Here is a 14,457-nt window from a genome sequence, read left to right as displayed (position 1 = left end):
CACATGTATGAAAATCGAGTTCCCCGGTGAGGACAGGAACCAAAGGAATGGTCTGCCTTCAGTATTCCTTTCTAATCCATTAGTGAATCCCTGCATACATCTTGTCAGACCCCTTGAATATATTATATTGTAATAAATAAAAGATAATAATGATGAACATCTGGAATAATAAACAAAAGATCCCTCTTTGGAAGTTGGGTAAGTTGGCTTGGTGAGCTGGCTTGTGATCTGGAGATCTCATCTACTTCATACACTTATACAACGCAGAATAAACCAACACTGAAAGCCAAGATAAACCCAGAAAACTCTTGAATATTAAAGAGATAGGATCTTGTAGCAAGTGAAGCCGTTTGTCAATCCCTACTGAAAGCCGCCATCTTTTTTTTTATAAATAACCAATAGCCAGTCCTCTTCTTTAATGGTCTTTGCAGCAGATGTAAAACCCTCAGAAAAAGTGTTCATAGACATTGTCAGAGAGTATTGTGAACATACATGGGAACGCTACGGGTTTGACCTGGAGTCTTCAGGTCAGCTTCTTCTTTCTCCATATAGGGGAACAAGAGTCCAGGAAGTGGGTTAGAACTTCCTGTTTGGGGCGGTCCATTTAACTTCTTCTTTCTCCATATTGGGGAATGACATTTGGTCAAGTCCACTCCGGCACCCATTCCCCTCTTACTCTCGCCCACTTCTGCTCAAACTAAAGGGTGCCCGGGACTAGCCCCCCATCTGCAACTAGCCCTACTTCTACATGCCGCTAACCCTGCCGGTTCACAGAGTCACCCCCCCCCCCAGAAACAGGAGAGCTCCCAGATATGAGGAATCATATGAGACCATGAGCTATGTCTAAATGGGTGCTGTGGGACTTTGGTCACAAAAAAAGCTACTTAACAGAAAAAAATGAAAAGTATATCAGCAGTGTCTTTTGAAGCTTTCAGATCAAATAGCAACTATGATATTTTTCTTCCTTGTGTCTGCAGCTTACACCTCGGAGTTGCCTCGAAGGCTGAAATAATCCAAGTTGCTCTGGTATGACAGTGAGACTAATTCACGAGGACATACGTCAAGAAAAAATAGGAATATAACTTGAATCTGAGTAGCACTTTAAATAAGGATATGGATATCTGGTAGCGATTTGTGGAAGAAAGTAAAGAGTCCTAACATCCTTGAAATGTACTCAATATCCGTCATCTAAACCAGTGAAAGATTACAAAACTATCAGTGTATTCAATGTATTTGCTATGCAAATTCTAAATATTCTGCATAGACATCCCGTCCCCTTCTAGCCTATTTTGTCTTTATTATAACAAACAATTTAAGTCCTGTGTTCCATTTAATTGCAAGCTCTGTTGATCAGTTTTTGATCAGTACTGGGGAACCCATTTGAACCGAGTAAAAAGTAATAAAAAATAATAAGTCTTGGAATATGTTCAGAAAGTCAAGAAAAAAATCATAACAGCACAGACTTCCATTGAATTTACAGCTCCAACTGGCCTGTGATCCCTACTGCCCTAGTGAAGCAGCTACACAGCCCTAAAATCAGGACTATCTCGCTCAGACCTGGACATTTGGGACATATTAATGTTTAAATTACCCTCGGATAGAAGGATAGTTTGCTGATCTACTTCTTTCTCGGTGACAAAACATTGCAGAATGCCGGGATTCGAATAAGATTTGACATTGTAACATTTTTCTCACACATTAACTGTGCGTTACGAAAAACATTTTTTTTTGGTGACTTTTTAATGATATGTACCATGTTGTCGCCTGCACAGCATGTTCAATGTCAACGAGATCCAATTCCTTATGCTTTAAGTGCTGCCAGTTCCTCGCTGTTCCCGTTAGTTCTGCGTTGCTTCCAGGTTCCCGCTTGTTCATCACGGGGGCCAGAAAAATAAGTATCGTTGTCAAAATGCTCCATCAGATGGTCTTCAAAAAACTACTGTCAGGTTAGAGAATCAATTGGCACTTTGGCAGGCAACAGGGCTTGCTGATTTTGGTTACTGTGTTACATAAGTTGGATTTACAGCTAACAGTCACAAATAAGGATTTTATTTACTACTAGTGATTAAAGCAAAAGTAAAAGACAATGATGGAGAAAGGTAATTGGATTTAAAGAACAATTAATGTCACTCTTGCTGGATGTACTCTAGAATGCTAAATTCTCATTATTTTTGCTTTCCTAATCCATTTCAAACATGTCCCTCCATTATAGCTTGTTTTTGCCGTTTGATTGTTTTCTCCATTTTTTAACCCCTTAAGGACAATGGGCGGTCCCTAAACCCATTGAAAACAGTGCATGTACGGGCTTTGTCATTAACGGGTTAACCAGTAGAGTTAGAGCTAACATTATAGTAGCATACGCATTCTGTGCCTATATGAGTACACACATATAAGTGGAACTGCATCTTTACCACTGATCATTTAAATTATACTCATGAAAGGGTACAGTAATATACCATCATATCCTTGATTCTAATTCTAATGTGTGATATTTTTTCACATAGATATTAATATGAAAGAAAATTCTCATTTCCATCTTGAAATTGGGTCATTTTTGGAAATGTTGACTCTCCTTAGAATCCTTGTTAAAAATTGCTATTTCGGGGGGGAGGGGCTACATGGCTGTAAACAATCCCGAAGTGTACAGTTACACGTGCTAAAACAATGCATCCGAACAGGAAGTCCAGGAAGTGGGTTAGAACTTCCTGTTTGGGGCAGCCCATACCATTCTGATGAGATTCCTCACTGAAGGGAACATTTTAATGAAGTCAGAGCTGGAAAATATAAATCTATATCATTTTAAAACAGTACATTTTTTGGTATCTCATATGCCATAGTCCCCCCGTCAAGATTTTTAAGCCTACCAGGAGAATTACTGATACTTTTTTTTACATTTAAAATGTAAAACTCAGGATAAATAAATATATCATTTAATGAAAAAGATAAGGAGGGGGATTTTCGGCTCCGCGACTTACTTTTATCTGTCGGCTAGACTGCAAAAATATCTTGTGGTGAAACCGGGGACGGAATTAAAAATTATGCAGGTTAGCTCCGTGCGGCTGAACATTTACAATAAATCACATGAAAGGAATCAACTGTTTTTACAATTTGCCTGTCTGTATGTGTGTTTTGATATTTCCTTATCCGTTCTAACATTAATAATCTGGAATTTCAGTATGCTAAACAGATGTATCAGATATATGGTGTCCCTTTTTTTTAAATGCCAGGTTACTTAAGGGTTTTCACTTAAAAATTCATGACATATTGTTTACCACAAGGGTGATAATCTTTCAAACAGATGAGATAGACTAAATACTGTTTAAATGTAACTGTCTAGTCCCTTTTACAATTAACCCGTTAAGGACAATGGGTGGTCCCTAAACCCATTGAAAACAATGCATTTTGAGCCTGTACATGTACGGGCTTTGGCATTAAGGGGTTAATACATGTTGATTGTAATATTGAAAATACACACAAGATCTGTACAAGTTTGGACCTAACAGGCACCCCGTATGCTTAGTCCCTCCCATGTGACAAATTTTACCCATGTTCTTGAATAAATGTAATTTTTTTTTATATCCTCAGTATTCAGCATACTTCAACTTTTTGTTAGAAGAAAAATTAAAAAAACATTCATTCCCGGGATTTTATGCAACGAGAGGACTTTTTCCCTTTGAATGCAGGGACTGCAAGAAGTGCTGCGGAAATTGTTGGTGCTATATAAATAACAGATAATAATAAAGAGTAAAGAGAGCTAAAGGTAATGGTTAAAATAACGTAGGACAAATAAGCACCAATAGCACCATTTCATTATTTACATTAAAGTCTATAATTTCAAAACATTTGTACGCCTATTTTTATAATTCCGTTCCTTTCACAGAGCCTATTAGCAAGATTACATAGCTATGTTCCAAAGGTCAAAAAAAATATCAAAAACCAAATCTGGTGTCCAAAACCATTATTTGATTTATGTAACCAAAAAATATCAAAGAAAAAAAAAAATCTTACAAATGAACGTAATATTTTATGATATAAACGTGGTAGGAACTACTCCCTATTGGAATCTGTAGTTTGGTTGTATACTGTGTCAAGAAAATGATTCCAGTGCATTAATATGATTTGTTCTAGCAGTGGCACAAAGTCCTGGTAAGACAATATCCGTCTTAAAATGTCACTTTTCGCAGTAAACTAAGGCTCCAATTTACAGCACGTCACACACTGTTCACTATAAGTGGTGTCTGTTCAATTTTAGTCAAGCTTCGCTATGTTTATTAAAAGAGAAGGAAGATACAGAAGCTATAACCCCGGAGGCTGTATGATATATTTAGATGAAAGCTACCTAGTCCAAAATGGAATAACATTTAAGAGACGTGTGAGTGTGAATACAATGTCACATGGGCAGACAAAATAATGAAAGTCTATACAAATCAAGGATAATGCACATTATCACATCATTTTGAAATGTAAGCTTCTCTTACCCCTATCTAACGTTCTAACCCAATGACGGATGTTTATGTAAGTGAGTAGGTTACTTAGCAGATACAATGTATTTTTGTGATAAACAAATGTTCAGCTGTTTCTATATCAATAATTGATATTGATATAGAAACAGCTGAACATTTGTTTATCACAAATGTTTGTTGACCATCAGTGGATGGACCCTGAAAAAGGTAAATGATCATATTTTTCCCAGCATGTTTGCACCCTATGAGTGCCAAGGATTAAACAGTGATTTTCACTCCCAAGGGGTACATGGATGGACCTAATCCCTTCTACCTGGGCGGACTTAGAGCTGTGTGGTTGGTAGGGATTTTTTTTGAGTTTTCTTTTTATATTTTACCCCTCCAACCCACAGTAAATTGCTAGTTTCTGGTAACGTAGAGTTTTGGGACATTTTTTAATTTCTAAATGTATCCAGACTGACATTAAGCGAATCATGGCAGTGTAATGTTCACCATGACAACGCAATTTGCAAAATGTTACCTACAACAAGTAATCTTAAGCAAAAATGACTTGTCACATACAATAATGGAAATGCAATTTAGAATTCACACGCAAAAAAACCCCCTTTATTTGCAGTTATCATTGTTCTGGATCTCCTTCTATTTTAGATGCCCAGAACCATAGGAAGCATAATTCAAAAAGAGCTAGAAGTCAACTAGTCCATACTTTAATTATTTTATTGAAATTCTGGAAAGCAAAACCATATATCAAGATTCTGTCATATACTGGTTGCCAGGTCCAGACTGGTAATCCGGCACACTGGGCAAATGCCTGGTGGGCCGCTGGTCATCAGGACCCCATATTCACCCACATTCCAGGTTGAGCGGCTTTGCATATTCAACACTTTATTTCGTCTGATGCAAAAACCTTACTTTTATTTTTATTAAATATTATTGATTATAGTATTTTTTTAAAATAAGATACATTTCACATATAGACATTAAATTTTTTTTTATATATATTATTATAAATGTATAATCGGATTTACCTGAGGTGTCACTGGGTATCCTCGGCCGTTCAGCGGCTTTTCCGTTTCCCGGGTATGGTTTCGTTGTGCTAATCCTACCAGGGTTTTTTTTCCCTGCATGGACCCCTGGATTCTCCGAAGTAATACCTTTAGCCTGCGTTGTTGTGGAAGTTGTGGTGGTAGTCGTCGTTTCTACCAAAGTTGTCCTGGCTTGTAAAGTAGAGGTTTTTGTGGTCTCATAAATCCCAGGAAATGTACTGGACTCTACAAACTCATCATCCCCAGTAGGCCCCCATAAAATAAACTCAGATATCGTGGTTGGTTGACTTTCGCTGTCCGAGAAAGGCTTTATGTTATTCCAACTTCTTCTTTGGAGCTGCCTCTTACCCCTTTTCAGATGAGTATTTTTAAGTGCATTTTTTGTTACCGGCGTTAAAATATTTGATTTTGTTCGGGTGGAGTGTTTAAACTGCACGTTTCTAGAAAAAATGTTGTGCGCGTGGTCTTTATGAGGAATATTTGGATTCTGTGGTTCTGCTTTAGAAATATGCTTTTCAGATTTTGGATACGGATTCCAAATATGTCTTACATTTCCCGACCTGGGTCCTGCCCTTGGATTCCACAAAGCAAAATGTTGCGTTCTATGTTCTAGTGAAGGGCGTTGTAGATATTTATATGTCCTGTCTGGAGATCCTGATTCACAAGTAATGAAATCCATGGCTAGTTGAAACATGGCTATCAAAATCCAAGCATGGCTTCCTAACGGAGGGCCTGATCTGCAGAAAGACATCAGATACATTTTAGAACACATTGTTTTTTCACAATTTTGTTTATAAACCCATTTCATGCTGTTTCTGTACACATTATTGTGACTTTTGAAGGTACATCCTAAAAAAAAACATTTTGAAATTAAGAGGAACATCGGGGGAGGAAAGAGAGATGGGGTTTTGAGGCTCAATGAGAGACTGTCCCACCTAAATAAGGACACATGGGAGGTGTGATGTTGTAATATTGATGATGATTACATTCTATTAGTGTTCAATAGTATGTTGGACAGCACACACACAAACCTTGTTGGTGGAACTTTACCAATTATTGAGATAAGTGCGTCATGAACTGGTATGGAATGTTAAAAGTCATAATCAAATTAAAATCAAAATCATAAATAAAATGATAATAATATGTTAATAGATGCATGGGGTCATAAACACACAAAAATATAGGGTTTCAGTTCTCCCTTAAGTGGTAGAATTAATTGGGGGAAAACAGAAAAAAAAATTGTATATGATTTATGGAATGTTGGAAGCGGGCATTTTCATTCTAGAATATTAAGATCGTCCAAATTAATCAGCAAAATATTATTAGTGAATTGTAGAACGTATAACGTCCAAAAGGTACTGGATTCATCAGGACCATGCCTTACTTCATCTTCATCTACGCCATTAACCCCTTAAGGACAATGGGCGGTCCCAAAATCCATTGAAAACAATGCATTTTGAGCCCGTACATGTACGGGCTTTGTCATTAAGGGGTTAAAGTCATATTCTTCTGTAGTGCGTTCAAACATAACGTATGGAAGAAATGTTGCAGTACTCTGCGTTTTTTTTCTTGTCACATACACAGATATGTATTGTTCACATAATAATACCTTCCATTAATACACAAAGCGCATGAAACCACATGTTGCCTTTTGACTTTTTTTTTAAGTATAATAAACCAAGAAACAACATGTTAATCGAGCTTCTCTACTGCAGCATGGGATCGAAGGATTCTGGTGGCCACACACCGCCATTTCTTCATGGTTGACATTGACAAAATATGGAAATCTAAACTTAAAACTGATTCTTCACCATGCTGGGTATAAAGCCCTATCTCGGGGCTATCAGTCTTCGTCTATTCCGTAAATAAATCCATGCCGAGTTGACAGCCAAGTTGACCTGCGGAGGCCAGCATTTCATATCAAAATCAACTCTTTATTAAGTCTGTAACCGCCTGACCTATTCAGTTCAGTGGGTTATTCAAGCAAAAAAGCAGCAAAAATATCACCGAGTATACAATATATTTGTAGGATAGCGTCTCTATGGATTTTACTAATACAAATTCATTGGTGTTGTTCCCATTCCATTTCCAATATCCCTTTAGAATAATGAAATCATTCTAAATCTAATAATAGATAAAAAATAATATTATATTTGATTTTGTAGACAATGCCCCCCCCAGACATTTAGTGGTCCAACATAGTTCCTTTAACTCGCTTTTTTAGCCACATATATCCAAAACACTGAAATCCACACCGCAAAAGCAATAGTTTTACGACACAAAATCGTGCGGAGGATAGAGAAAGATAAAATGATATAAAAAAAATAGAATGATAAATAGGAGTAAATGTGCCTTACATACCAAAAAGCATCCTTAGCCAGCTAATTAACATAATAATAAAAGAACCATATTCATTAACACGCTAGTAGAGAAGATTAAATAGTACTAATGAAATTAAATTATCACAAGTAATGATGTGTATCTAAATTATGACTAAAAAGAAAAAGAACAAGGGAGTGAAGAAATGTAGCATAATTATTTTATGTGTATTGTCATAGAACGATATTTTGCCATAAGCCTTCTTCCATCTTTCTTGAAAACCTTTCATGCGCTAATCACATCGAGACACAATTCCGTACGCCGTACATCTAATTATCTAGTATCGGGAAACGAATAAAAACGAAGTCTAAAACTTCCAAAAGTGAAAAAAGTAAAATAAACAATTTATTTAGTATATAATGGATTTCAGGGTTTTTTTTTTGGTATTTTATCTCTGTATTATAGCAACCATTAGAATGTTAAATACTGCTGTGTTTTTGATAACTAACAGCTGCTTTCAACTAATTTAGCAGTTTTTTTTACTCTCATTTATTCGCTGCCCACTGGTATCTATTATTTAATAAGGGATTGAGTGCTGATATATTGATGTTTAGCTTAAAATTATATTATGGAACTGATCAGCAGATATGATTTGAATTGTAGCATGCCTTTTCTATAAAATGTGTGATGCCAAAGGTGAGATTGGATAATATATAGAGAGAGAAAAGTCTTCTTATGGATTGACTTAAGTCTTTAGTTTATATCTTTACCAATTGGTAAAATGAACCAAACGTCCGGCACAGGCCGTGACACGTGCATTCATATAGATAAATAGTGCTTGGTCTACAGAATTCTATTTTAATGTATACGCTTCCAGACATTCTGTCTTATTTAACTAAAGTCTCATATATAATGTTACATTTATAGAATTTTCTAAAGACTCGAAGAAACGTTGTAGCCTCTTAGAGGTGATTGGTGTAAATCATTGATGTTTCGACCCACTGTTCTTCACCAGCGTCTCATGGTTTAATAAGTAAGCCCTACAAATAAGAAGGATGGTGAGTATAGTAAATAAGGACCATACACCGTGGTAAATATCTTAATGAACTGTAAAATAGAGATGGCTGGAGTGATCGCAACTAAGGCTTGTAATCTCTTTATTCTCAGCGGGTTACTACAAATGTCACCCTTGCACCAAACGTATGTTGTGCTTTTATTCATCGATATTTATCGAGAGGGAGAAACATCTCTAAATGAGCAATTACTGGTTCATTATACATTCAGCTGGTATACAGCGAGCTCCGATATGATCATTAACTAAAGGCTATCACTATTGTTTAAGATTTATCACCTGCTGGATGAGTGTTAGATCCGCTTTTTGAAATGCATATGACACATTTTTCTTTTGCAATCTGCTAAATACTTGTGAAAAATACACGTGTGGGGTTACATGTTACTCTTCACAGTTGAGCTGTCATAAAATACTACTTTGTATATTTATTGCAAAGGAAGAACTGTATTTTTGGAACACAAAAACATTAATTTCTCGCCAACGGGGAGCTGATCCATCCTATCATAGACCAGCTCTTTGTGAACAATTTTGGACCTGCTTGGGGAACACATTGGAGAACACGTGATGTTACATGACCCTATGGTAAAACCAAGGCTGCTAGCATGGGAGCAACCAGAAAGAATGCTGAATGTGTGGTAAGAGGGTGAGGCGGGTAAAGAGGAGTATGTATGTATATTAGCGTGAGGGTGTATGGATAAGTGCGTGTAAGCATGAATGTGTATATGTAAGTGTGTGTTAGCTTGAATGTGTGTTGGTAAGTGTGTGATAGGTACTATGTTAAAGCATGGGTGTGTAAGTGTAACCATGAATGTTTATGTGTGTTAGCGTGAGTGTGTAAGTTTGTGTAAATGTGTGCATGTGAGTTACTCGTGGGACAGAGGGCCGATGGGGCCACTTGGCTTTACCTGCCCCTAGCTGATACTCCACGCTGTCCAGTCAGTGCCATCTTTTTCTGTATATCTTATTGTACACTTTTCCTGTGAGTATCCCATATATGCTTATTGGTACATTTTTTTTCAATTACTAATTACTAATTTTCTAATTACTATTAATAATACTTAATTTACTTAAAAAACCCAAAACACAATATTTTCATGAAAAAGGAAAAAAATAAATCAACCAAAGCATGAAGAATATATTCTGACATAAAAGAGTCTGACCTTTAAAAAAAGTCAGCTTCATGCTAACAGCATGTTCTGCAAGCCAACTGCTAAAACATCCAGAGAATGTGATTCTTTGGGATTGTTTAAATGTCACGATATACCTAATTTATTAACTTTACTGCAGCATTTAAATAATGACAGTGACTCGAATTATGTTGCTCTAGATCTAAAATTATCTAACAGGAAACCAATATTAGGTTAGTTTCTTCGTATAGTTATTAACGGCAAAACAACTAACATACAGCTTTTAAAAAGAAATGGAAAAGATTGTGATTTTTTTTTTTATGGATGTTGTGAGGGGATTTTGGGCAATATAAACTAGACTTGTGCATTTGGATTCAAAAAATTGAAATTTTATGAAACTGTGCCAATTTCATCAATTTGTACAAATCACTGAAAAGAATGAAGCACCCACAATGAAACAAACAAAAATGAAGCTCTGAATTTTCATTCAAATGTTTTTGTTTTTTTGCTCACCCTCATTCACTCTCTCATGCTTTTTTACACTTTCTCACACTCTCATTCACATTCTCGCACTCTAATTCACTCTTTTTTATGCTCACTCGAAATGTCTCACCCACCTTCTCCGCCACTTGATTCTGTGTCTCCTTCGCTTCTTCTCTTGCATCTTCTTGTTCTTCTGTCTTCTTTCTTCATTCAAAAGGTCTTCTTTCTTCGTCCTCTTCTCCGTTAACAACTGGACATGCCCTACCAGTGAACTTCTGCAAAAGGGTGGTGCCCAGAGGACAGCCTCTACCTCATTCCACTAATTGGGGGAGAGGGTGTGCCTAGAGGCTCCTCCCTTTTGCAGAAGTTCACTGATAGGGCATGTCCAGTTGTTAACGGAGAAGAGAGACCAAAATAATTTAGATAGAATCACGCAGAGAGGTGCAGAAACGCTTATTTTTCTCAGCAAATTTCTCATTATTCTAGCCTCCCGGTGAATTTTGGCAAAAGGGCACCCTTTTGCAGATTCGGGTTTTTCTGCTGTTGGCTACATTTCAGTGTGAAGTGTGATATGGCCAATTCTAAATCTGGGAAGGCACAGACCCGTGGGCCATGACCAGGTTGTCTAGATTTTTTTTTCTAGACTAAGGCTGTACATATTTTGCTGCTAGCACTAGCATCTTTAGTGATTTTGAAAAGAAAAGAAGGTCAGCTTATCTCGGGCAATCACTTGTTGCTGAAGTCATTGTGCACACACCGTGGTCCTTTGACTTACTCCTTAACAACCTTCTCTAAAACGAATAGAGTTATCAGCTATGTGTGACCCCAGGGATAATCAACACTCAGGCAGTGTTTTCCATAAGTGCAAAGTCCCACTGGAATTTATTAGAAACATAGAAAAGAACAACTGATAGATCCGACAATTTTTACAAAAGTTGGCAATCTTTTTTACTATGTAAATGTTTCCCCTATTATGGAGCATTGCTGTGTAGGGCAACACATTTCTGATTTTAACATAAGAAGCATTTATTGCAGCTGAACACGCAATACTAGCAACTAATAAAAAACAAACAAATTGATGCATGTAAAAGCAACTTTGGATCAGCGGCGTCAGATATGATGACAGTGAAAAACAAAAGTGTGGGAACGGATGACAACAATGATGGGAACCAACTAAAAGAGCATGATGGATCTCAAAAGATTTACTCCAGTTGTTTTTTAATTGGTTAAAAAAAACCATTGCAAAAAAAACCCATAATAAAACACATTTGTCTCATATAAAAGGCAGATGAAAGATGGAAAACACTTACAAAAGAAATGCGGGACATAGGATGGTAGGATTGTTGCACGGAATAGACATTTTGTAGGCTCGTGATTTGTCCCTTGTCCTGTATAGGGTAAAAAAAAGCTATGACAATGAGTAAACAGTAAAACACACAGCACAGATAAAACACAAGACGATTCCAGATGGGAAAATACGTGGAGAGTGATTTAGCTCCCTGCCAACTTGCAAAGAGTTTTCTAAAGACAGCAAACCCGACCTGTCACCTTCCCCAGAACCTACATTTTATATTAATTTACACTAAATAAAAAATAAAATTACATGCTAACATTAGATATCTACCTATATTATAAACCAATCTTATGTGCATATCATGGGTTAAGGTATGTTCTCAGGATTTGTACCATTATCCCTCCCAATTAATATCTCTACCCTTTGGTTAGGTTGCTGATTTGTGATGATTGGCTCAAGCAACCTTTGGGAGATGAAGAAGGAAGAGAACTTCTGTACTGAAAATTGATTTTATATATCTGTATATCTATATATATATCAGCTCACCTTTAACCATACTTAATGGTTAAGGATCACAGAAAAATGTATTCTTATACGGATGATGGATCTGAAATCACCCATTGATTTAAAGCGAATAGATATCCACTTAAAAGATTCTGGAACTTGTATTAATGTTACGCCTCTTTTCTAGACCTTATTATTAAGAGTGCCGGTTTTCTAGATAATTGTAGTTAAGGGATTCAGAGATCCACCTCCTTCCAAATTTATGTTTTGGCAAGAAACGCAGTCCAAGCATAGCTGAGAACATCCATTCTGGATTATCATAAACCGGTTCTGAACGCTACCAAATACCCTAGACAGTTCTCTTTCTTTCCTTTCTCGTTGCTTGTTGTAAATTTTAATTACGCTCAAGTGGCCAAGAAATGCTTACAACGTAACCTAGTAACACTTAAAGTGCCAAAGAGATATGTAACGAATTGTGTTATGGACTATTCTGCTTTCATCCTGGAAATTAAGCGATGGAATTAAATTCTCCTAATTGTCACTTATTAGTTTCTGTTTTGTAGGAACTTCAATCATTCCAAAGAAAATATTTTACATGGCATTATATAACTCCTAGATAAGGCTTGGCGGTTTGGAGTTGTAACATTCTAAACACTCGGATTTAGGAGCAGAAATGTATCCGCTAGACTAAAAAGTAGGCCATGTTTTTAATATTCCCCTCAACTACAGCCTTGCTCTGTTAACCAACAGCCTCCAGTTAAATCTACTAAATTAAAATTACTGCTGAAATGCTACTAGAAAGCAACCTTCTTTACTGCAAAGGAAAAGCGCTTGGGTTTCCCAAACTAAAGTCAAAAAAACGTATCATTATTCATGGAATAAGTCAGGACAACGTGCAAAATACTACTAATGAACATAAGGGTCTATAATTGTGATGTCACGCCATCTTCTGCCTACCCAACTCTTCAGCTTCTCATATTTCATCCATGCCAAATTTACCACTGTACGTGCCCAGTTACAAGCTGTACGTGAAATCAGAAAATAGGTGAAGACATAAGTTCCAATGTTAAATCGAGTCCAAATCAGGATTATTGGCAAGCATGGATAGAGCTTCAATTAAGAGGACAATGTAATTGTTTGTTTGAACGCTACCTTCAGAAGAAACGTTTTGGAGAAGCATATTATCTGATATCAGCTCCTGTTCTAATAGAACCCAAAGATTCAAATTTAGATTATACGAGAAAGCCTCGCTGACTGTGCTGCCGGTGGTCATAGAACATCAAAGTCCCAACTTCAGACAATGCTTACAGTTACGTTGTGACAATTTCATCAGAATGATCCCAAAAGATAAATTCCAGAGCAGTTTTATATGATGTTCTAATGGCAATGCTGACTACCAATAAAGACACATTGAAACCACTCATTTGTTCAATCTCAAAGTTAAATGAGAGTTCCTTGGTATATGTGATGGAACTCGCCCCTCTTATATTGGTTAAAATCTGCACCAAACCGTGAATGGATCCAGTTCATTAAGTGAGAGATGGGTATTTTCTTGCATGTGGTGATTCTTTGCTGTAGGCAAGGGTTCCATAATCACTTTGTTCCATAATCTCACGATAAAACATTCCACATTTTGGCGCTAGTTATCTGCATCAATCTCCAAACTATCTTTCACTTCACTTTGGTTGGACCTCTGGACTTTTTTTATGGGTAGTTCTTGAATGTAAATATCCATGATAAGCATTGTTGGGGTACACATGTGTGACCACAACTACTGTCACTACTTGATTTAATACACTTAAATATTTAAAACTCTTACAAATGGAAACATACATACGCCTTTACTTCAGCTATTCCATAGACTCATTCGGCTTCATGACACCTTCCTTCTTCCATCTTTTCCTTCTTCTTCATCCATTGGTGCAATTTCACAAAAACCTACCCAAGACAGACTAACAGCTAAAAGATTTGTTTCTTTGATTAACGTTCCAGTATTTCGGTCTCCAATAATTTCCCAGTTTGGCAGCCAAAGCCACAAATCACTTTATTTCTGATAACTGGAATCTGTTTAGAGCAGCTGAAAAAGCATTTCGGCTTTATTTCTGACTAATTAGTACTTTATGAAATTGGCATGTGTTTGTACCGTAGG

General features: G+C 36.7%; 1 protein-coding gene and 1 long non-coding RNA gene across 3 annotated transcripts in view; both read right to left on the bottom strand.

Annotated features, from left to right (window-relative positions):
• The window catches only part of AJAP1 (adherens junctions associated protein 1), a 60,546-nt gene that overhangs the window by 25,076 nt on the left and 21,013 nt on the right, over positions 1–14,457 (bottom strand). For both annotated transcript variants that reach the window (XM_053451598.1, XM_053451599.1), the window contains exon 2: positions 5,492–6,246. In XM_053451598.1, the coding sequence (XP_053307573.1) occupies positions 5,492–6,246 (755 nt within the window). The remainder of the gene's footprint in view (positions 1–5,491; positions 6,247–14,457) is intronic.
• LOC128469803 (uncharacterized) lies at positions 8,275–8,845 on the bottom strand. Its single transcript, XR_008345994.1, has 2 exons — positions 8,616–8,845; positions 8,275–8,572 (listed from the first exon to the last, which is right to left on the bottom strand). It is a non-coding gene; the product is annotated as an uncharacterized LOC128469803 (long non-coding RNA).

This window comes from Spea bombifrons, chromosome 12, assembly GCF_027358695.1.
Source record: "Spea bombifrons isolate aSpeBom1 chromosome 12, aSpeBom1.2.pri, whole genome shotgun sequence".
NCBI classification, from domain to species: Eukaryota; Metazoa; Chordata; class Amphibia; order Anura; family Pelobatidae; genus Spea; species Spea bombifrons.
This window is presented reverse-complemented; position numbering and strand designations above follow the sequence as displayed.